At 36.8% G+C, this 24,943-nt stretch overlaps 3 protein-coding genes and 1 long non-coding RNA gene across 5 annotated transcripts; 3 read left to right on the top strand and 1 right to left on the bottom strand.

Annotated features, from left to right (window-relative positions):
- The first annotated feature begins 607 nt into the window (after positions 1–607).
- LOC113773120 (palmitoyl-acyl carrier protein thioesterase, chloroplastic) lies at positions 608–5,847 on the top strand. Its single transcript, XM_027317664.1, has 7 exons — positions 608–950; positions 1,666–2,244; positions 2,360–2,493; positions 3,216–3,329; positions 3,568–3,739; positions 3,848–3,916; positions 5,222–5,847. The coding sequence occupies exons 2-7, from the start codon at positions 1,747–1,749 to the stop codon at positions 5,489–5,491; spliced, it is 1,257 nt and encodes a 418-aa protein (XP_027173465.1). The 5' UTR covers positions 608–950; positions 1,666–1,746; the 3' UTR covers positions 5,492–5,847.
- A 6,609-nt stretch (positions 5,848–12,456) lies between these two features.
- LOC113773430 (serine/threonine protein phosphatase 2A 57 kDa regulatory subunit B' kappa isoform-like) lies at positions 12,457–16,475 on the top strand. 2 transcript variants are annotated; one of them, XM_027318079.1, is made up of 3 exons: positions 12,457–12,945; positions 13,810–14,990; positions 15,511–16,475. In XM_027318079.1, the coding sequence occupies exons 2-3, from the start codon at positions 13,827–13,829 to the stop codon at positions 15,865–15,867; spliced, it is 1,521 nt and encodes a 506-aa protein (XP_027173880.1). In that variant the 5' UTR covers positions 12,457–12,945; positions 13,810–13,826; the 3' UTR covers positions 15,868–16,475. The 2 variants fall into 2 exon arrangements, with proteins under 2 accessions (XP_027173880.1, XP_027173879.1); XM_027318078.1 differs by lacking the exon at positions 12,457–12,945 and adding an exon at positions 13,121–13,368.
- Positions 16,476–20,029: 3,554 nt separating this feature from the next.
- On the top strand, positions 20,030–20,834 carry LOC113774511. The gene is made up of 2 exons (XR_003468821.1): positions 20,030–20,259; positions 20,582–20,834. It is a non-coding gene; the product is annotated as an uncharacterized LOC113774511 (long non-coding RNA).
- A 120-nt stretch (positions 20,835–20,954) lies between these two features.
- Positions 20,955–24,534, bottom strand: LOC113774510 (protein PGR). The gene is made up of 5 exons (XM_027319039.1): positions 24,061–24,534; positions 23,838–23,951; positions 22,913–23,135; positions 22,026–22,274; positions 20,955–21,321 (listed from the first exon to the last, which is right to left on the bottom strand). Exons 1-5 carry the CDS (start codon positions 24,204–24,206, stop codon positions 21,190–21,192), a joined length of 864 nt encoding a protein of 287 aa, XP_027174840.1. The 5' UTR covers positions 24,207–24,534; the 3' UTR covers positions 20,955–21,189.
- Positions 24,535–24,943: the final 409 nt, after the last annotated feature.

Here is a 24,943-nt window from a genome sequence, read left to right as displayed (position 1 = left end):
AAAAAAAAAAAAATATATATACTATTCCAAGACAAAGAATGGTCTTTTATGTTATAATTTTTATTTTTTTGGTTTAATAAATGTCATGTGAATACGATGAAGTTGATCGAATGATCTATCAATTCTATTTTCGAAATTTATTATTGGGTTATTGGATGGTTTGATTCAGATTGAAAATTAGGTTCAAGGATGTAATAGTTTTAATTTTTAAATGTCAGGGACGAATTTGCTTCATTTTAAAAGTGAGGGACGAAAAGAATATTTTTGCGAAATGTAAATAATGAAACAGGTCATTTTTCCAATAAAAAAATACAGAAATTTGGTAAATTAAATTGCGGTTGGGCCAACAAAATTTTGTGTGCTCGCCGTCGGATTAAATGAATGTAATGTCTTAAATGCCACCGTCTCTATAAACACCGGCGCCAACAATGCACATGAAAATTTTTAAAAGCGAAAGACTACCCAGAAAACACAGCAGAAATAATCAGAGGGGCAACAGAGGAAATAACGGGAAAAGCAGGTGCAAAAGCTGAAAGTTGAGAAGAGAGGCGGGAGGCCAGGGGGGATAGTATAAAATGGAGTCGCTGGACTCCAAGACTGTACCACTTAAAATCCGCTGGCCCTTTCCTTTTCTTGCTCTCGCACACACTCGCAATTTTCCAACACTCTAGACATTTTAAAAAATTAAAAATAAAAGAAATTCCAAGACTCTGAAAAAGCGGAAGAGGAAGCATAGCCGCTGTTATAGAAACAAACAAACAAACCATCGTAGGCGATCGCAAACCCTAGGAAAAAGCTAGCGAATCTCTTAGAAACGGGTTTGCAGATCAGAAATGGAGCCTCTCTGATCAAAGTTAGTTATTCATTTTCCCGGAAAAAAGCCAGCGGAGACTCTATAGACATATATTTTCACCTTCATTTATTCTCTGGAATCTTCGAGCTTCCAAAAGGTACTTTTTTCTTTTTATCTTTTATTTTGAATTTTTTGGATTCTGTATTCTTTTTGGCCAAACTGTGTTGATCTGGAAGGTTCCACGTCATACAGGCGTGTCTGGAGAAGGGGTAAAATAGGGGGAAAAGTTTTTATTTGAGTTTTTAAAGTGTAATGTGGTGTTTTGAGTTGGAGTTGAATGCTCAGATCCGCCGCACAAGCTTATTTATTGCATTAATTAGATGGTGGTGTGGCGGTCGTTTTCATGGTTTATGGTTTGTGTTTTCTCATTTGTTTCGACTTGGATTCGTGGTCAGTTATGTTCATGCATTGATTGTACAATTTTGTGTCAGAACGATTTTCTGTTTTCCTTTTAAAAAAGGTTGGTTAAGAACCTTTTTTTTTTTTGGAAATGGTTTTCATTTTTGTTGTTTTGCAAGAAAACCCATGAAAATGATGATACGACAGAAAACATCGTTCGTTTGAATTTTGAATCAGGGCAAATTTTTTTTTTTTGTAAATAGGAATTTTTCTATTTTAAATGTTTAGTGATTTTGCGCGTGTGGAAAAGTGAAATTTATTGTTGGATTCGTGGAGCTGAATGATTATGTATGTAAAACAGTAAATTTTATTATTGGATGCGTGGACTTTTAAATTTCGATTTGATTATGAAATGTTAGTTTCTGGCGAATTTTGATGATCACTGGAATAGTTCTTGCCGACACCCTCGGCAGTTCAAATTTGCAGACTTGACAAGTTATTCCACTTTCAACCTCCTATAGTTAGACTCGTTGGTTGATCATACTATATTCGTCATGGTGGCTAGCGCTGCTACTGCTGCATTTTTTCCTGCTACTTCGTCGCTGCCTGACTCCGGTGGCAGAAATTCCGGAAATTATGGAGGAAGTCTCCCTGCAGGTGTGGATGCCCGTGGGATCAAGTCAAAGTCCTCATCTTCTGGGAAATTACAAGTGAAGGCTAATGCACAGGCCCCTTCCAAGGTTAATGGAACTAAGGTTGGAATCAAGACTGATGATGATGTGATCTCATCACCTCCACCGAGGACATTCATCAACACATTACCTGATTGGAGCATGCTCCTTGCTGCCATCACCACTATTTTCTTAGCGGCAGAGAAGCAATGGATGATGCTTGACTGGAAGCCAAAGCGTCCTGACATGCTTGGTGGCCCCTTTGGCTTCGGTAGAATTGTGCAAGATGGTCTTGTCTTTCGCGAAAACTTCAGCATCAGGTCATATGAGATAGGAGCTGACCGAACTGCGTCCATAGAAACGTTAATGAATCATCTTCAGGTATGCTTGGATTTCTTGGAAATTAGTGATAAGAAGCAAATTAGCTTTGGTCACACAATTTAAATATCTGTTGCTTGTAAGCCTTCAAGCTTTACATGCTTTTCATTCTTTGCAGGAAACAGCACTTAACCATGTAAAATCTGCTGGACTGCTTGGTGATGGTTTTGGCTCTACTCCGGAGATGGCCAAAAGAAATCTAATTTGGGTGGTATCCAAGATGCAGGTTCTGGTGGACCGTTATCCTACTTGGTGAGTTTAATGTCTGTGCAAATTAGCTCAGACCACTAAGCACTGAGCTGTTATATCAAGTACTATTTGTAATTTTTTCCTTGATACAAAGATGCCTAAGGCTTACTATTTAAGGCTGAGATGGCTAAGGTTCTATACCCATTCACTTTCATTGTCTTCAAATTTGTATGTTGCTGTTATGACTGTTTTAATTTTTGGTTTACTAAATGTATATTAGTTGTTTGGTTTCTTGCTGCATTTCCTTTATACATTGCTTTCAATATAAGATTTCCTCTGCTTTTTAGATTTAACCATTAACATTCTTCTATAGATGCTGGCATTTTTGAAATCTGCTTCCTTGATATGTGCTAATAGCATTGGAATCTATTGTGCATAGGTATACAAGATAACAGGGATATATATTAAAGCATGGACCTGCTTGGCAGCTTCATCATATCTCATTTTTTGTGTCATTAATATGGAGTCTTAAAGAGAACACATGGAAGCATGCATAACTGTATGCACCTGCTTGTTGGCTTCATCATATCTCTTTTTTTGTGTGGTAGTATGTTTTCTTTGTGCATGCTTTCAGCTAAATGGCCCTATTGCTACATTGCTGACTATGTGCAGGATTTTTGTTATAATCTTAAAAGATCAGCAGATTCTTTGCCCTATAATGCCTAGATTACATGACAAGTGAATCCTCGGCAATGATGGTCTGAGCTGTAAATTGATTCTTGCAGGGGTGATGTTGTTCAAGTGGACACGTGGGTTGCAGCATCTGGTAAGAATGGGATGCGGCGAGATTGGCTTGTCCGTGATTGTAAAACTGGGGATGTAATAACGAGAGCTTCTAGGTAAGCTGGAGTTTTATTGTGGTGCATTAAATAAATAATTTGAACTGCATTTAACTGTTTTCCATTTACCCCAATGTTAATCATTATGATAGTGATCTGATCTTTCAGGCAAGCTGGGCTTTCTTTCCTCTGTTGTGGAAGATTCATTCTTTTATTCAGTTTCCATAGCATCCTAAGATTTGTACTTAACGGTGTTTCCTTTTTTTCCCCTGTAAATGCTGAATTGAATTTATTACAGTTTATGGGTCATGATGAATAAAGAGACTAGGAGACTGTCTAAAATTCCAGATGAGGTTCGAGCAGAAATAGAAGGCTATTATTTAGATTCACCTCCTATTGTGGATGAGGATGGCAGAAAGTTACCAAAACTTGATGATAAGACGGCAGAGTACATTCGTACTGGTTTAACTGTAAGATTTTGTTCTTTCTGAACGACACATGGCATTCCTTTCTTGTCTGATTTATATTTTCCCCCCTCGTAAATGTATACCGAATGAAGAAATGTGTGATTTTTGCAGCCAAGATGGAGTGACTTGGATGTGAACCAGCATGTGAATAATGTGAAATACATTGGCTGGATTCTTGAGGTAGACATTCTCCTAACTTATTGCCTTTTTGAGTTCAATTGTATGTGGAGAATTCAGCTCTCAAGAATTCTTGATGATTTAGGGAAGAAACTGGAGAATTTGAAATTTTAGGCTCTTAGACATTCTCTATCTGGTTGTTTTAAATTGTACACGTGCAAAAGCAGATGCTTGTGTTTTGTTATCTGAAATTGCAGTTATTTGGCATAAAATAAGCTGGCTGCCACTGAAGTACTTGTTTTTGGACTAGTCATATTGTTAAATGATAATGAAGGACGAGGGGAAATCTCTCCAGGATGTTTAGTTTTTTGGCATAGGAATGGATATCACTCCAGGTTGTTAGTTTTTTGGCATCGGAAGGCTAATTCCTTATGCTAAGCTGAGGTGGTGAGTTTAACTAAGTAATGGTAATTTGAGTCGATATTAAAGCTGTGGGATGTTGGGGGGTTTTTGTTTTTGGAGGGGGGGGGGAATATGTTGTATCGTTGTTGGCTTTGGTAGAGTAAGTTGTGTTCTGAAGGTGAGTAATGTTGGAATATGATACTGATACTTGAAGCACAATAAGACTGATTGGGGTTCAGCACTCACATTTTTTTGTTAGATGTGTTTGCGTATTAGAGCCAAGATAATCAAAATAGAATCCTTTTCAGCGACTTAATTAAAAAGTGCAGACTGAAATCAATCAACCTCCATTATTGGTACACTGAACTATCTCATTAGTTTCATTTAGGTTCCTTTTGTTGTCATTTGTTGATATATATTTAATAGCAGTGAATATGTGATAAGTTCCTTTTTGTGGTGTCTCAATCCAAAATTGCTATGAGTGATAGGTTCCTTTTCACAATGTCCTGATACAAAATTGCTGACTGAAAGCGACCAGCGTACATTGTTGGTTCATTGAACTATGCCGTTGGTTCAATTTTAGGTTTCTTTTGTTGTCATTTGTTGATATGTAGTAATTGCTAAGGTGAATATGTGAGGCTGTAGGTATAGAGACCTGTATACATTGCTAATGAGGTAGACTGATGAGGGAATTTTAGCGACAGATGGCCATTAATTGGAGTGGTATTACTAGGCTTTTATTAAACTTCTATCATGAACCATTCATTTCGTTTGAGAATGTCTAAGCTTATTGGTCTCTTTGCAGGGAACAAAATTGAAATTACCCAAAAATCAGAGCTTGCTAGCTGCTCTTTTAGCACACAAAAGCAATTCCAAAATTGAAAAAAGGAATTGTATCTGTCCTTTGCTACTTGGTATGGTGTTTTTTGTCAATCTAATTGCAGAACTCTAATTTATCCATCACAGAGTGCTCCCCTCCCCATTTTGGAGAGTCACGAGCTTGCTGCAATGACGCTCGAGTACAGGAGGGAGTGCAGGAAGGACAGTGTGGTGCAGTCCCTTACTTCTGTATTGGGGAATGGTGTTGGTGATATGGCCATTTCTGGTTATGTTGAGTGCCAGCATTTGCTTCGACTCGAGGGTGGAGCAGAGATTGTCAAGGGAAGGACTGTGTGGAGACCCAAATATGCCAACAGGTTTGGAAGCATGGGTCAGCTTCCAGCAGCAAGCGCTTAGTGCGATTTCCTTTGCAGCAGGAGCGGAAGTAGTCTTGTTGCTGTGTGTTACAGTTCTGTAGATTCAATCCTGTGCTCTTTGATCTACTCTATTGACCTCCCCGGTTAATATAAATATATATAAATTTCTTCATATCTTTTTTTTCCCCACCTTCTCCTTCGAGAGAAATAGGGAAATTTCTTAAGCATTGTAAGTAGCCCTTTGCTGCCCCCCCCACCTCTCTCTCTCTCTCTCTCTCTCTCTTTCTCTCTCTCCCATGGAAGTTCCAGCTGGATACCATTCATGAATGTGACAACTAATGCACAAATTTCTTTATTGCAATTTTTTATTACTTTTAGTGATATTATTGGTTCTCATGGGCGTGTGGTCCATCTCATTTTTGTACCGACCAATGATTCATTTCTATTAATCAGTAGCTAATTTTTTACGCACGCATTTTGAGGATATTACGGATGAGTTCCTACTGCAGCTACTACAAGAAATTTGACCTGGAATCCATTTCCACTGCAATTGCATTTGTTCCTTTCATTTAATTTAATTTAGATGACATAATATGTACTGAACAGATAGTATATGACAGAAGAAATAACAGATAGGTGTCCTCAAATTTTCTAGAATTTCTTGTTGGCCACTGCGGTTATATTGCGTGTAGTTACTAGAATTTCAAAAGCAAATTAAGCCCAACTGCACGCAATATATAATTGCAGTGGGCAACAAGAAAATTTCGCTGTTAATGAGACTTCACATGATCGGGAACCAATCAATGATGTGCATCTTCAATCAATTCAAGGGAGGATACAAAATGCATATAGCTTTCTCACATGCAATTTTTGCCTTTTTCTGGAGCAGTTCTCACCTGCAAGTTGCATTGCTTGGCCATCGCATCATCAGAATCGAAGCGGGCGAGAATAATTTGGACTCGGGGCACGGACGGTTGCAGGTGCAACCGTCCCTGGCAAGTTTTGTCATTATCAACTACGCGTAACTTTCTTTGTACATCGTGTAACTTTTTTTTCACAGGATGTATTTTCACAACAGATAGTGGTGGGCCCCACACACAGCGCGAAAATCGAGTTACAACTTGTTATCTCAGCCGCACAATTTTTTGAGGGAGAATCTGGACCGTTAACCGTGCAGGGACGGTTGCACCTGCAACCGTCCCTGCCCCATTTCCGAATAATTTGCATGTTGTGTAGGAATTATTTTGGTGTAAGGTTTTCTAGAAGGGGCTTGAGGGGTCAATAAAAAAGAAAAATGCCTTTTCTATCCAAAACTCGAATTACTGCTACATAAAATAGTAAATGATAGGGAAGTCTATTTGCAGTGCAATTTGTTTTGATTTCTTCCTTTTTCGTGGGAGCCTTTTTCTTTTCCGGTTCCTCCTCCTCCTATGTCACACGTAGTACTGCTAGTTTTCTCCTCGCAGTCTTTCTAAGTGTCGGCCGCCTGATGATTCAGTGGGTTAATATTTTGGACGTGGGATGGAGACGGAAGTGAAGTGTAACAAATGTTTAAGGGATAATTTCAGAAACCTCCCCTGAGGTTTCTGACACTTTCACTGACATCCCCTGAGGTTCTCAAAATTTCACTTACCTCCCTTGATAAAAAATTGGGCCCCTTTTCTGACGTCATCAGGGCCAAAATTACAGATATATCCCAAGTAGTTGGGGTTAATTACTACCGTTTAGTTACATAATGGCATCTGATATGATTAATTAAGCTTAACAACAATAATAGAAACTTGATTCCTGATACATGAATTAATCCAGTCATTTTGGGAGTAAGGCGCCAATTGAGCTGCAATATTGGCGCCATTTTTTGTGCCTGGTGTGATTTGACAAGAGGAAATAACAAGATCACATATAAGATCACTTATATGTGGTCTTATACGACATTCTGGATATAGGAAAAGAAACAGAGGAAATAACAAGAACAAAAATGGAAAGGAAATTGTGATCAAACCAGTGGTCCTAATATGCACTGGAGTAGCGGCAACGAAGCGCAGAATAACGTTGAAACCCGCAAGCGGGATTCTGTGTTTTTTCTATTTCAAGGTTAGCTCGCATGCGGGTTAATGTTATATTTGAGCGCGAGAAGAAAAAATTGGTAATTAGGCTCTTTGGGCATTATAAGTAAATATTTAAATTAATGGCAGTTTTATTACACCAATATTATTGTATTATCATTATTATGATTATTGTATTATTTCTTATGCAAATATAACATTTAATTATTTAAATTTTATTTTATTTTTACAATTTATAAAATTTTTATCACTTATATAATATTTTTAAAACCCTAATACATCTAAATTTGATTTTATTTTTCAAATTTATAAGATTTTTATTTAAAAAAATGGGATACGGATAAGATATCCGGTTGGTTCGATTTGCATAGGTGCATATGAGAATATCCGAATACTCATGAAACCCGCAAGCGGGATTCTGTGTTTTTTCTATTTCAAGGTTAGCTCGCATGCGGGTTAATGTTATATTTGAGCACGAGAAGAAAAAATTGGTAATTAGGCTCTTTGGGCATTATAAGTAAATATTTAAATTAATGGCAGTTTTATTACACCAATATTATTGTATTATCATTATTATGATTATTGTATTATTTCTTATGCAAATATAACATTTAATTATCCAAGCAGTTTGATTTTATTTTTACAATTTATAAAATTTTTATCACTTATATAATATTTTTAAAACCCTAATACATCTAAATTTGAATATAATTTTCTACAAGTCATACTTATAAATGCGAAATCTAACAAAAAAGTTAAATACAATTTTTGCAGGTCAATTTTTTGTATTGCACTTACCCCCCCTCAACTTTACTAATTAGTCCAAATCATTTATTCTTCTTTGAATCTTCTACTAATACAACTTCTGCAAAGGGTAGCTATGGAATAAAATACCTTCTCACACATGAAAATAATATTTTAATCTGATTTGGACTGGATTGTTACCACAAAATCAAAAGCAAGGGAGGTAAGTGAAATTTTGAGAACCTCAGGGGATGTCAGTGAAAGTGTCAGAAACCTCAGGGGAGGTTTCTGAAATTATCCCAATGTTTAAAGCAAACTCGCAAGCTTTTGATGACCTCGAATGACATATTTGTGACATTTGTGCCATTTGGCAATCATCCATGCGCCAAATGCAAACAGCCGTATGAGTAAGGCTGTCGTCAAAAGGCAAAAAGTAGTGTTTTATGTGATAATCAGGGTGCAAAATTGATTCAATGTACCAAGCTGTCAAAAAGCAGTCGCCTAGTAAAACCAATGTGCACGTCTTTTCAGCATCTTTGTAAAAGGAGTGTTCAGTCCTACAGTTTACAGTACATGATTCTACAGCTAATTCTTTTTACTGTATCAACTTCTATGGCGCTTAAAAAAAAAAAAAACTTCTATGACGCTGCTAAGCCCTAGTTGAAATTTGAGAATTTTGAGTATTATTCCAAATAATTATTTTGAATAATTACTGTAGCACTTTTTGTGATGTGATATATGTGAAATAAAAAGATGATTGAAAATATAAAAAGGTGAATTGAAAAATGTATTTACGATGCAAACGAAAAATTTGCTGTCCAAACATAGCTGTTTCTTCTTAGAAGAACATAATGCTAATTGCTAATTATAGGTGACAAACAAATCCATTTAACTAAATTTATCCATACCCACCCATGAATAGATGGGTTTGGACATTTTAAAATTTTGCATATGAGTATAAATAGGTTACTCCAATAATACCCATTTAATATTATTGGGTAACCCATCAAACCCAATTAACCCATTTAAAATTGTCTTCCCCAAACCTCCTATCTTCCCCTACTCTTTTTTTTTTTCAAATTTTTCATTTTGTTATGATGTTAACTACTTTTGTTTCATTATTATTATTATTTGTTAGTTTTGTCTTACCATTTTATTTTCTCTTAGTTTGTTCTCATTTTTCAGCATTACCAATTTATAATAAGTTTTAACCACTTTTGCTACCTTTTCAAAATAAAAATTTAAATTTACATATGAAAAAAATGCTAGGGATTCAATATTTTTGGATTAAGTTTTTATGTTAACTTTTATGATTAATCTTTTTTACACTGACAGTGTATACACTATCAGCGTTGAATGAATGACAACTATGCAAAATTTGAATTTGAAATTCAACTTTTGTACACATGTCATGAATCAAACGGTGATAGAGTATACACTGTCAGTGTATATAAGATTTACTACAACTTTTATAATATTTATTTCAAAATTTTATATTCTTATTATTCAATTATTAAATAGTATGTAATTTTGCGACATAGAGTATGAATGAAAAAAATTGGTAATTAGGCTTATTGAACATTATAAGTAAATATTTAAAATAATGATGGGTGCAAAGGGTGATATAAATTAATAACTTAATTTGCAAAAATGAATTTAAATGAGTTTATAAAAAATTAAAATAAATGGGTTGTAAATGGGTAATTGAGTTATCCAATTCATTTTTTGACATACCCATTTACATCCATCTAATAAAATAGGTATAAATGGATTGACTTACTTATACCCATTACCTATTTTAATCAACCAAAACCCGTTCAAGTTACCCATTTTGACGCCTCTATTGCTGATGTAGTAAGTAGTAATGGCAGATAACTGTAATGAGTATTGTAATACACGTACTCATGTATCAAAAAGTTTTCTGGGCACAAATAAATATTTAGTACTTATGTCATTATAAAAGTATCAGCACTATACAACTCTCTATCTAGGAATTGCTCGCTGCACTGCAGCAGCAGAAATTGATTGTTTAAAAGTTTTCTGGGCATTTTTTTTTTTTTTTTAAGTATAGGCGCTTTATTGCGTTGAAGTAATACGAACACAACCATCAGGATATATACAACAATCCGTTTGTATAGGAATCGTGAATGTCGCAACAAAATTTTAAATTACTTATTCATATGCACGTTCTTATGTTTCAATTTATTTATTTTTCTCTATAAAACTTATATTAACTAGAAATTGGTAAAAAATATGTTTGATATCTAAAAATAGTTTTAGAACTTCATTTTTTTCCTTCCCACCTTACCATCGAATCCAACCCTCCCCAAAGCTTATTTGTATTAGGTAAATAAAATATCCTTCATTTATTCCTGAAGAAAAAGTATCTCTATGAATTTTTTTCATTATTCACTTTTAAAATGGTAACTTTACATCGCTTATAAATTCAAGTTAATAAAACTTGGTCCAAATCTAGGCTTCCGACCATTTTGTAGTTTGAAATCACCATGTGACCAGTATTTGGTTAAATTTTATACACAAAAAAGGTCAGATGATCCTACTTTTCTAGGGGTAAAAATGAATATATACTGGGTTAGATCTCACCTTTTTAGGAGAAAAGTTAAATATAGTTCAGATCATATTCAATTTTTTTAGAAGCAAAATCGAATATGGATCAAATCATTTGTTTAATTACAAATGGGATCTAAGAACCTTTTTACCCTTAAAAAAATTATCATATGTGGGTCATGTAATAAATTTAGGGTAAAAAAGAGTTGAAAACCCAGGTTAGGACCAAAAGTTACTGACATGATTTTATAAGAGATGTAAAATTATCTTATTAAAAGTGAAGGATGAAAAAAATTATTTAATAAAATATAAGGGATATTTTGAATGATTTTCCCTTTTCATATCAGTAAATGTTCATAGATATTTTATACGAGTATACAGATGCACATGTTTATTCATATACACCATATACCCGTATAGATCAAACACACACACATACATGAGTATGTGCTCAAATATGGAGGTATGCGAATACACACACACATACTATACATTACACAGATGGATATGTAGATATGCACAGTTGTGCGTATGCCCCCCTTTTTTTTTTTTTAATGCAACATGAACACGACCAACATGTGTACACATAACAATATCTGCATACATCACAATGTCACATGCACCCATATACGAGTATCTGATTATCTATTAATATATATATATATACACACACACACACACTTAGCAGAAGCTGTCTGTTTCAACGCAGCAACTGCCAATATATTCTCTAATTCTCATGGACAATTTAACATCTTATACTACCAACCTGTTCAACTGAAAAATGTTATCTTTGATTTGTTTAAAATGTGAAGCAACCCTGTGATGGAATCATTACCTGTGATTCAATCATTGCCAGAAAATGATAGTATATTCTCGACAAAACCAATTAGTACTAAAGGTTTTCAACGAAGATCGTAGAGCGGACTCAGGTTGCATGTTTCTTGCCAATTCAGCCGTTAAAACCATAGTACACTAAGTATATAGTATGCAAAATAGTTCCATGGCTTCCGCATAGAAGCAGATTCCGAAGTTAAACTTCAAACCCACCATGTTAAACCCTTAAATAAGAAAAAGGATTTTCTTCTTTTCTGCATAATGGGATAAAAATTCTTGTCTTTCCCAAGAAGCAATAATAAGTTCTGGTGTATGACAAAAGGGAAAATAAAGACGAGGAAGGCAATCCCCTTCCCAAGCGTTAAAAAGAAAAAAAAAAGAAAAGGAAAAGGAATCAAGAGTATCTAAAATCTAGAAGGAGCCAGTCCCACGTCCCAGATCCCAATTTCCAATTTTTACCGTCTGGAGCTGGTGCTCTGTGGTTTTGTTACAAATGGTGAAAGGATACAGAAATCAAGACTGGGCAGTGGGTAACTGAAAGATGCAGAGAGTCAGAGACCAATTTCCAATTGAAAAATAGTGCCTGCATTTTCTGAGAAAATGCCGGCCTGCTCTCTCATGCTTAGCACTTCATTCGAGGACACTAGTCGTATTTACATTACTACTACTACAAAACTAAATGGAGCACCAATTAAACTAATAATAGCAGTCCTAAATCCTAATGATACTATTAAACTTAGACGGAATATATCATACTTCCCACTGAAGACTCAACTACTACTACTACTATTTAGTAGTATTAACTCAAAAATAGATTAGCTAGCAGGGATTGTTCCTTCTTCTTGTTGTTCAGATTAGAACATGAAAACAAGTGGGATGAAGACAAAAGTACCCATAATCAAACCAAAAACTGAAAAACACACAATAATGTTTCCTTGGTACCCAGATATGGGTCCTCCGTCCTCATAATTATGTCTTTGATCATTCACAAGCTAGCTGCTTCTTTTGTATAACTATTGCTAGTCTGATATCTCCTTAGTCTGCTGCTGCTACTACTAAAAGAGAAAAAGAAGGAAGAAAGTTAACTTTTTGATTGATTGCCTTTGATTACTTCTTTTCTCTCATGTAGTATAGTAGTACCACAAGGCCATCAGGCGCAAGTAGTACCACATCTCTCTTCGATCTTCACCACTCCCTGCTGCAATTGTCTCAGGAATCTTTCTACTTCTTCACAGTCCAACTCTGATTCTGGTGCTCCTCAAAGCAGACCCACAAGCCCCAGGTTCTCTCTCTTTTATCTCACTGTATTAAGTATGTACGGATTTTCTTTAATGCTTTTCTTTAAATCCAAGATTGGTTGTGACTGACTTTTGCTGGATGCTCAAGTTTTCATTTTTTTGGGGTTTGGTGGGTTGGGGGGTTGGTTTATGTTGCATTTTAACCCATTTACAATGACAAAAAATGGGAAAGGGAAAACAAAAGAAGGCCTTTTTCTTTTCCCTCTTATTGGGAATATTCTTCATCTTTTTTGTGTGTTATATGATCCGGGATTTCTTCTTGATTTGGTTTTTCATCTTTTTCTGGTGGTGAGAGCTGAGAAGGGGATCTGTACTATTCTGTCTTGCTGCAATCCAATTCCCAGATCTGTAATTTAGACGTACATTAGTATACATGTAATTGCTCATGAATGTGCTGAAGCTTGTTGGTTAGAGCCTGATCTTTGACTTCTTTACTACCAATTTGAGAAATAGCTCTAACTGATCTGTTTGCACCAGCGTTTTTTTCCCCTTTATTTGTGCCCATTTTAAACTATGAAAACTTTTGGATATCTATTATAATTAGTTTTATGAGCAAATAGGTAGAATTCATGAGCTTAGAGGTGTATTAGTGTAGTGTGTTTAATTGTACAGGTTAGGAAAGTTGAACTAATTGAGCTGGGTTGCAGAAACGGGGAGAGTAATGCAAATAGATATGTTTAATTGCTTGTTTAAAATTGGAAGACTTTGATTAAACGAGGTTTCTTCCGCAAATCTAATATAACTCCTTGTTGCTTTTGCTTTTCTCAGTCAAGAATTTACATTGTTGAAGTTGTCTATATCTTATTGGAAGTACTTTTCTCTTAATTTGGTTTCTTTTAACTTTCCAGATTGGAGACCTGCTACTATGCTTAAGCAAATTTTAGCTAAACTCCCTAGGAAGTCATTAAAATCTGATTCATTAACCTCTGTTGGAAGTGATTCTTGCAACACTAGTCCAAATTCAGACAACGGCATCCAATTTACCAACACTTGCAGTGTGATATCGAGTAGACTGAATGTAGTAAAGAGGAAGTCTTGGGCAATTTTTCCTGCTAGCATCATAGCTGGAGGGGACTTGGTCGAGCCTCATGTTCCTTTTAAAGATGTTCCAAACGCTGATAAACAGAGCTTATTCGTGAGTAAGTTAAATCTCTGCTGTTTGGTATATGACTTCAGCGATCCAGGCAAGAACACCAAGGAGAAAGACCTTAAACACCAGATATTATTAGAACTTGGTGATTTTGTTGCTTCAGGTTCTGCAAAATTCACTGAATCGGCAATTGCTGCAATTTGCAAAATGTGCGCGGTTAACTTGTTCAGAGACTTTCCACCCCGATATCACTCTCATGTTCCTCGTGGTGAAAGTGAAGAAGAAGAACCATTATTTGATCCAGCTTGGTCCCATTTGCAGCTTGTCTATGATCTGCTTCTCCGAGTCCTGAATCAAAATAGTCTTGATGCAAAGCTAGCTAAGAAGTACATTGACCACTCTTTCATTATAAGGATACTTGATTTATTTGACTCTGAGGATCCAAGAGAAAGAGATTGTTTGAAATCAATTCTGCATCGTCTTTATGGAAAGTTCATGATGCACAGGCCTTTTATCAGAAAGGCTGTAAGCAATATATTCTACCGATTTGTTTTCGAGACTGAACGACATAATGGAATTGCTGAGCTACTGGAGGTATTTGGGAGTGTAATAAGTGGGTTTGCTTTACCATTGAAGGAGGAGCACAAAGTGTTCCTCTCCAGGGCTTTAATTCCTTTACATAAACCAAAATCACTGGGTGTCTATCATCAGCAGTTGGCATACTGTGTTGTACAGTTTGTTGAAAAGGAGCAAAAGTTGGCTGTAATGGTGATACAGGGGCTTCTGAAATACTGGCCTGTAACAAGTAGTCAGAAGGAATTGATGTTTTTAAGTGAGTTAGAAGAGCTATTGGAAATGATTAGCATGGTAGACTTTGAGAAGATCATGGTGCCGTTGTTTCGGCGTATGTCATGCTGCCTCAACAGCTCCCACTTTCAGGTAAACTTTGCTGATGTTAATTTCTCATGGCTTAGACCCCTGGTTTCCTTCTTTTCATTGGATAAGGGTATTATTAATCACAAGGAGTTAGATGGAGGAAAAGATCTGTGCTATAAATTGTGATTTGTGACATCAAAAGCGAAATCTAAATCCCGAATAGGATGTTAATAAACTAGACAATGAGAAAATAAACGTGATAGACAACAAAGAAAAGGTAATGGAAAAGGGCTACCTAGAAGAAGCAACGGAAGGGTTGTTTCTATTCATTGTCTTCCATCAGGAACTAAGTAAACAAATGAGGCAGGATTTCTAATTTACCTTTAGAAGTACCATAAACTCTATCAAACGGACTGATGGTGTTAGTTAAACGGTTAAAACTTTTTGCCTTGTTTATTTCCTAGGTCAGCTATAGCTTTTATCGAAGAATCTAAATTTCCTGTTCAAGTTCTTATAAGCTGAAGGAGACTGTAAAATGGGGAAAAATTCTGAACCTGAATTCTTTATTCTTGATGATGTCCAGGTAGCTGAGAGAGCACACTTTTTGTGGAACAATGATCATGTGCTTAATCTCATTGCACATAACAGACATGTTATCATGCCTATGACCTTTTCAGCTTTGGAATGGAACAGCCGGAACCACTGGAATAAAACAGTTCTAAACCTTACACAGAATTTAAGGAAGGTTTTATCTGAAATGGATCAAGAACTGGCACTTGCCTGCCAAAACAAGGTGGAGGAGGAAAACTCAAAGTCAAGCTTGGCTGCTGAGAAGCGGAAAATGACTTGGGAACGCCTTGAAACTGCTGCTAGCTGCCAATCAATAGTCAGTAGCATTTCAGGAGTCAGAGAATCAGCCTCTTGTGTTGTTAGCTACTAATTGATGAGATGGACTCCTGTTCTTATGTTTGCATAGGATCTGGGAGACAAAATGAATAGGATAAAACTAGCTCCGCAATATATACAGGTGATCTTTGATTATCATAATATCCCTTTGGAGCTCTGTTATATGGGATGTCAACAAATTGTTTCTGTGTTATGATGTGAATTCAAGCTGTTTTTAAGGATGACTGCAACTCACTGCTTCCTTAGTGTTCACAGCACTTGTAATTTGCTCTGATAAGCTACCCTTCCCCTTCCCTAGGGGTTACAAGGAAACCTTATCTTCCTCCTCAGAAATTGTTGTCACTTGTAACCGTTATTGGTGATACCAAAGATGAGTGCCTGCACTGATATATACTATAATATCACATCTACATGTATTAAGTTGCGAGGCTGATCGTGGTTGAGGGCTGAGATTCCAGATTGTTGTGGTGAAGGCTGTTGGCATGGCATGTGTAATCATACTATACAGTTCAGCTCATCATTGGTGTGGAAGTAGAGGTCCGTGAGATTGCATAGACAAATGGAAACTTGTGTTTTGCTCAACCCTTTCCCTTGAGGAACAACTTTGTTCAGAATGTTAAATCAATATCAAGTTATTAACACCATGTTGTATACTTCTCCTTTAGGCTTTTGTCGGTTCTCAAATGCCCTTCTTTCCTTAACCAGGTACTCTAGCACTGAGTTTCAAAAAAAAAGAAAAAAGGTTAAAGTGACTAAGATGACTTGAGCACTTTCAGTTGGGCCGTAAGATGACTTAAAATCTAATATAAGAGAGTTGATGCGAATAAGATGGTTTTAAAATGGGAAGACATCAAGCCCAATTTACCCATCTGTTGCATGGACAAGAAAATCTGTGGTCTAACTGCAGCTCTGCCAAATAGTGGTCCAATAGCCGCAGGGATCTCCAATCGATTCGAGGCTGCACCACACAATCCATCTGCTGAATCGACTCAAGTGATCCATCTTCCTGAGTTTATTGTTTCCGGAATTTATTTAAAAAAAAAAAATTAAAGGGGTGATTCATCGGCCTGTGTTGCATTATTCTCATCCACAACTCTTTTTAGACTCAACTGTCATCTCAGTGCAATGTGTGAATAAGAAATAACGGGAAATGGGGCAGGGACGGTCAAAAAATTTGGTCATGATATGGTCAAAAAATTTTGTGCGGTCCAGATAACAAGTTGTGCATCGATTTTCACATCGTGTGTGGGACCCGCAAAATTTTGTACTAAAGTTACACCTTGTGCAAACAAAGTTACGCCGTGCGTAATCAAAGTTACGCGTTATTGAAAATGGTCAAAACCGTCAGGGACGATTGCACCTTCAACCGTCCGTGCTCCTTGTCCGAAATAACGAGAGAGTCTAACGTCAGGTGTGTACCAGAATTCTAGAAGATGTTGATATTATTATTGTACCTGTCCTAGCTTTGGAACAGATAGAAAAACGGACCTCCCTACTGCTACATTTCAAGAATGAGGAGGATTTACGCTAAACAAATCAACAAGTGATTACTTGGCGCCGTACCTTATCCCTCATTTAAAGAGTGCTTGGTATTACTTTTGAGCAAACCTATTATTCATAATCTCTCTATGATCAAAATGGAGAGTTTATGACACATCTAACTTTCTTCGTAAGCCAAATTTGTTTTACATCAGATTTGGCAGTTCAAGACATGCACGGAAAAGAGGTGCAGTGATTCATCTAATTAAAAAATATATATTTTGAGGTTTCAATTCGTGGTGCCATTTTTTTAAATCTAATGTATCTGTTGAATTATAAATTTATTAATTTTGGTGCTTGCTAATTTGATGTATCTCCGTCGTTAATAGTATAGATTTGCGAGACTGAATTATAAAATTGTTTTATAAAATAAAAAAGAAATAGAGAGTTTATGTGTGGAGACTGGTTGCAATTAATTGTTCACGTGAACGTCATGACGTGCATGTACAGATCACCACTTCACATGCACCATCCAGTTGAACTGCTCAAAGAGACAGATTGAGTGCCAAGTGCCAACCGCGTCCCTTGCTCTTCTTCAGCCCTCTTTTTTTTTTTTCGGTTTTATTTTCTTTTAAAAAAAAAAGAAATCAGAATTTGCTATTGAAAGCAAAAATCTTCAGAATTCATAATAATGGTTTGATTCATAAATTCGAATGGGGACCAATGCAACATGAAAACCATATCATACAAAACAACGTGGTTGTCCGTATGGATTAGGTGAGGTTTGTATACATTAGGTGTTTTCAAGGTGTTTTTTAAAAAAATTTTATTGTAACATTGTATACTAAAAATCTTTACTCTAAGATTGTATTTCGAATATTTTTAAAAATTTAAATTTGTTATAATATTTTTAAAATGTTTTTAATCTTCCCGTATTACAACCACCCATCACCGCTACTCCTCCACCCCCAGCAATACCACCACCCTTCTCCTCTCTCTTTCCTCTACCTCCTCCCTTGTACCCTTTCTCTCTTCCTCGCTTCCTCTTCTTTATCCTTCCTTCTTCTCTTCCTCCTTTTTCCTTTTTTGATTTGGTAACAGGGAGATAAGGAGGGTAGGAGAAGAACAGGGGGAGAAATAGAGAGGAGATAGGATGAAGGAGTGGAAGGGGCGGTGGTATGAGAGAGGAGGTGATGGGTGGAAGAAGAAAGAGAGGGTGGAATTTTTTTTATGTAAAACATTTTTGAAATGTGTTTATTGTAACATTGCATGTTCTTTCAAAAAAAAAAAACATTGTATGTGATCTATTAGTTTTTTAAAAACGGGATAATGGAGGGGGGAGGGAGTGTAAGCAAGAGGTCTCGAGTTCGAGTCATTCTGCTTACAAAAAAAAAAGGGATAATGGAAGCAAAGCTCCGTGTGATGGACTGAGAACCTCATTAGAGTGGGGAGGGGCCAGCCGGTATAAAAAAATTAGTAATAAACAAAAGACACATATCGAACACAAGCCCAGATGTCAGGATTTTGTTGATGGATAATCTATAAAGATATTCCAAGTGATCGATAGGTTCGAAATTATTTGATGCCACCTAGACTTTTTTGATTTAAATTCAAAATTTTCTTATAGTGATAATGTATACACTCTCAGTGTAGGAGAGACGAACCCTTAAAAAAAAGGGAAAACATGGACATTGAGGCACAACTATCTCAAGACAATCTTTTACTATCATCGCATTCCAAAGACGCCGTGAAGAAAAAATGCTGCCTTTTATTATTGGATAAAGTTTGTGCGTTGTTAATGGGATGTTATCGGGTGTCTAATAAATCTTTCTCCTGCCCAGCGGGGGAAAAAAAACAGAAACAAAAAGGAAATGGATCCATCTTTTTAGTTTGATCCATTTCCCTCAGTTGTTGATTGGTTTGTCACTTTTTGTCTGGGTCAAAATCTTTAAAGGTCAATATGATGGCTAGAATACATGTTTCCAAAAAATATCCAGTAGGAATCAATTCTATGTATATGTGATAGGAAAATTCTATTATATTGGTAATAGCAGTTATGCAACTAATTGTGTTTTGTTACGTTGCATTTAGATTGGGAGATTTGATAAAAGATTTAAAATCCTTTTAAATCAATGTAATTTGTTTCGATTACTTGGAAGGCGTTTGATTTGTAATTCATCAATTATTAACATTGATGAATTACAAATCAAAATGATATCCATCTTTAAACGACAATCTTTTCAAATCTCTTAAAGGTCAATCTTCCAACGCAGCCTAAACCATGGATGGACGCCATAAATTCTACAACTGCTTTCAAAAATGTACCGAATAGATAAGTAAACGGAGGAAATGAATGGATACGTAATTCACCCTGATTGGGTAAAAATGTTAAAAAAAATTTGTTTTTTTTAAAATTCTTTGGGGTTACGTAAGACATACGTTTATTTTTTGGGAGAGTAGTTGTAGGACTGAATCCCGTCGTCACTGAGGGAGCAGCATCTAAGGTAAAAGCTTAATAACGAAGGCATTGGTGATCTGGCCCGTTCACAGTTTTGGTACACCCATCCAGAGAAACTAGGGAAAGAAATCAAAGATACGGAGAGAGGCAGAGGAAATTTCCCATTGAATTTCCAGTCAATTTGGGCCAGTCCCCACCTCAATCTCTCTCTCTCTCTCTCTCTCTCTTTACTAGCTATTAATACCCCTGGCTACTACTGTTGCTCTCTCAATAGTAGTAGTACCATCTTCATATTCCTTCCGGCTAGTTTTCCTTTTATCTCTAGCTGTTCACTGTTGTGGGCTTGCCAATTTCAATTGAAACTGTAACGCAAGAAAAGCCAGCAAAAAACAAACAAAAAATCATGGATGGAGCACCAGGGTACCAGGGGATGTCTTACCAGGAGCACCTCCAAAGGCGTCGTGAAGAAAAAGGCGTGCTTTATACTTGGTTTGTCCTAGGGCTTGATTCACTTTCTTTTTTACTTGCTCTTAAAATCTCTTGATCTTCTCAACTAGAGACTTTTTCCTACATTTAGTCGTTACTGCTTTCTTTCCCCTTCAGAATTTGAAAATGGGATGTCGGTGTATGAATTTTTTGACTAGTCTATATATTTCTAGTTTTTATTACTACTATGGAGTTATTATTTTTTTTTGGGGTACATTGGAAGAGTCTATTTCTTGTATTAGGCACTGAATATTCTTGTATTTATGAAAGACAGGGAAGGTTGAAGTGAAAACTATGGTCTAATTTTGCTAATTTATGGGTGCAGTTTGTTCGCATTATGTTGCTGTTTCTGCTGCTACGAGACCTGTGAATGCTGCTTAGACGTTGTCTGCTGTTGCTGCACCTGATTATATGGGATACTTCATCTCATCTGATGTTAATATACTGAATAAAACGTTTTGGTACAATGAATAACCGTTTTATATGGGATACCCCTCAGAAGAGGGGACGGTGGAGTTTGGCACTTATCGCTTGTGTATGGTGACTTGCTCTCTCTATGGATTAGTATTTTACAGCTGTTGTTTACACGACTCTCTCTCTATTGCAAGCATGGCCTTCTTCTATCCTATATCCAATTTCCGGGAAAATAAGGAACTACGTTTTAGGGTTCTCGTAACAAAGCTTGTAAAAATACAGAATTGCTCAACCTTTGAGTCATCATTCATCTAGTTTACTTTCTGATAGATTATAAAGTAACTGGCGATGCAACATAATGACTGATTTTCTATCAATCGATACCTATTCAGGATGTTAAACCACCCCCCTCCCCCCTCTTTCCAAAAAAAAAAATAAAAATAAAAATTCGATCCTCTCCTAAAAGAAAGAGAAAGGACAAAGGAAAGCAGCCACTCACAAGGAGCTGAGTGGAGGAGTTCAGAAAATGTACGAGCAAGTAACGGAAGTGAGGGCAGAAGTTAGCAATATGGAGACGAAGTTCACAGCATTGTTATCCAGAATGCTAAGACCGGAGATCTTTTTTACTGTTGGTCCCGGTTTCTCAACCACCTGCACAAAAGTACGTATCAGTTTATCGAAGTCCTCATTTCTGTTGATATTAATTGAATCCCTGAAAAAGGGAGATTCTTGGATCAACATGTTGATCAATTTAACCAGAACATGCACCGTGGACAATTGTGTTCATGAGTTAACTAAAGTTAGACTCCAAAATTGTTGCTCAAATTCATGCCTCAAACGCATGATGTGGCATAATCTCCAATTACAACTGCATTATCACCGTGCTAATTTTCAAGCACTGATTGTTCAAAGGCCATTCAAACATTTGAAAATGGGAGCAGGGTAGGTTGTAGCTGGGAGATGAGGTTCAGGCCACGAAAATTTACAGGAACGAGGATGAGATTTAGCGGGGTGACATACTCTTATTCTGGCTGTAATTTGAATCCTTTTCCATTTTACACGTTTCCAAGACGATCATTTTCCGCTAGGCAGCAAAAATAAATGAAAACCAACATGATAAAGATACTATTCTTTTAAAAGGGGAGTTAGAAAAGAAGGTACAAGCTGGAATGAGTGTGGTGAATAGTGGATGCATCTCGCACTTATATAAATCATTTTATTTTTTGTTTTATTCTGTCACAAATCAAGATGATTAACAGGCAGCGAGAACTCATGACTAACGTCGGAGGTAAAATCATCATCAGAGACATAACTGCAGCGCATATATTTGTTCTGTAAAACCACCAAGAAGTTACCTTATTGCGGACACTGCAAAATCCACTAAATTGCAGAGTAGCTCCCAACAGAGAATCTATGACGCTTCCAGAAACTCCTGCCAGAGCAGAAATTGGTATGACAAGTAGCTGCTTCAGAGCTACATCCAAAGAGCATGTTGTAATTAAGTAACCAGGTAGAACAAATGCCCATCCAATGACACTGCCCGCTGCTGCTGCCGCTAGAAGTCCAGCTTTGGTCACACCACCATTTGTACCCCTCCGAACTGGCTGATATGGTGGATGAGAAAGATGAGATCCACAGAACTGATTCAAATATAATAATTGCAATTCTGAAGACTAGCTTCACATAGACTATTTCATAACCTGTGTCTCTTAAAACATAAACATCCAGTTGTTCAAGCTTCAAAAGTTAAAAAATGAGTTGGATTTGCCTGCTAAAGCAAACCAGACAAGAAGGTTTGGAGGAAAAAGGAAGATTTACCAATGGCACAAATTATTAGATAACACAAGAACTCAGGGGTTTTATCGAAGCATTCACCAGCACTTAAAAGCTGATAAAAACCAAACCATCACATCTTCTCGTTGCAATATTTGGAGGTTTAACATCTAAGAACAAGTTCATCCCGATTAAGTTGAGACTTTTTGAATACTAGCGCATCAAAACGCCAATTATGAAAAAAATGAAGGAAATATAACTGGAAAAGGCCTATCATTATGCTTGATTAGAACAATTAGTAACCGGGTCAAATTGCAAGTACCACATACCAGAAGGGATACCAAATGAGTTCAACAATATCAAGGAACACTTAATGCACATCTTGTGGCTACAGATGAAATAAAATCCTATTCTAAAGGAGAAGCAGGAGGACTGGGAAGGATATCAGATAAAGTATAATCAAGTTGACCTTTAAGGTTGTGATCAGTCGAGGCTGCTCATCACTCAATATCCCAAGTTCTGATGACCAAGTGTCTCCATTGCAGCAGCAATAGTGGCCAATGATGGCACCGACTAGATACACCATACTGCCAGATTCTTTTGAATCGAGACACTTGTCCTGATGACCAGTCAACTTCCATGCAACCAAGACCAAAAGGCTGGCTATGCCACTGTTTGACAGAACTTGGATCCTGCAAAGAAGAGATCCGGAGAGACGATGGGTAAAACGAAAAAGATTAAGCACAAAAACCTCAACAAGTGGAACGTTATAATTCCTCTGTACGAGCTGTTTGTTCAATTCAAATTCTTACTAGCATTTTCTTTTGATTTCCAGTCCCCTATATGGCATCTCCTACTGTAACTCATCTTCTTCCCAAAAGCTTTTTAAAGAGTAACGTGTTACTTGCGGTTTTGAAAAGAGTGGAAAACCACTTTCCCCAAAAGTTACAGAAGTATAAGGTAGAGCATTCAATGGATGAAAATGGGAAAATTAATCATCCTGATCACACAATAACACTATTTTAAATCCATTGAATTTGAATTGGTATTTGATATGTAATGCTTTAGCTTCCATTAATTATAGGGAAAGACAAGGCAACGAGCTTCTATTCTAAATTTGGAATTATTTCCTGATCTAATTCAATGATCCTTCTGCCCAATAAGCAGTAAGTAGCCTTATTCTAGCTGAAGCTCAAATCTCCACCAATTTTCCTCGGTTGCTATTCTCATATTAACTGATGTGATGAAGTTAGCATTACCGTAAATAGTAAGAACTGAAAACTAATTGACTCTCAAAACACACAAATTTAGTTCATTGTGGTTAACCATAAAAATGTCGTTGCCAATAAAGCACAGATACTCCAGAGGAAAATATTGGAAGGATGGAAATTTACCAATTCCGTTGACCTCCCTCTTTGAACTCAGCGTCCAGTTTTCGTTTTGTCTCCTCTCCATATTTAGTGAGCTTGGAAGAAGTGAAAAAGAAAACAAGCAACATTGCCCCAAACCTACAAACTCCATCAATCCCACAAAGAAAATAAAAAAACTTCACCTAATTCAAATAATAATAATAAAGTAAGCATCCGTAGATTAGAGTTCCGAGGTTCCAGAACCTGCCTGAAATTGACGGCAATATGAAGGGTCATAACAATGAAGCCAGCGAGAGCTCCAGAGAGGTCAAGTGACTTCTTTCTATAAGCTCTAAAAGCAATTATTGAAGAAATGAACGCAGCGACTATGGGTTGGATCATCTGCTTATCCATTTTCCTTTCTGTTACCGCCCCTTCCAAGTCAACTCAGCGGGCCGGCCGCTGCTGCTCTGCGGTAGTTTACTGAGGCTCAAGATGAGACGGCGGTTCCAAAGAAGTGGAGGCGAATTCGGTTAATTGGTTATGTTCGGTCGGGTTGTGGGCATATCTTGGCGCTCCTCAACGTCGGGCGGCGTCATGTGCACTGCACTGTACGATGATTGTACCCTGTATAATACTACTAATACAGTATACGGATTTTTTAAGTATCCAGGTCGCTCCTTCAGACGCTTACGTGTACTCATCTAAATTATGCCTATCGGTTAAGACACCTAATTTACACCTAACGAGTGCAGATTAGGCCTGCGTCCCAAATTCAGTCCCCTTGGTCCCATGTTCAGTGCCAATTTGTTTGTCTGGGACTTGGATGGGTGGGTATAAATTGCCATGGCAGGAGATTAACTCAAACCAACACCACAGGGTATTAATGCTTTCAACCCTCAAAAACCAAATAAAATTAGTTATCTGATTGAATCAAATCAATAGGAATGATACTAGAACCACCGGCCTTTGGCTGGTAGCCACGGTCAAAGCATTAAAACTTGGTTGGTGCATAGAACATCCATCTAATCCGATGGTGATTCAGTCTCTTCGGATTACCCTTGAACCTCTTCAGGTCCACCTCTCTCCCTGATATAAGATAGAATAGATTTATCGTGTCTCCGTCAAAAAAAAGAAAAAGGAATGATGCT

The sequence above is a fragment of the Coffea eugenioides genome, chromosome 6, assembly GCF_003713205.1.
Source record: "Coffea eugenioides isolate CCC68of chromosome 6, Ceug_1.0, whole genome shotgun sequence".
In the NCBI taxonomy this organism is placed as follows: domain Eukaryota; kingdom Viridiplantae; phylum Streptophyta; class Magnoliopsida; order Gentianales; family Rubiaceae; genus Coffea; species Coffea eugenioides.
This window is presented reverse-complemented; position numbering and strand designations above follow the sequence as displayed.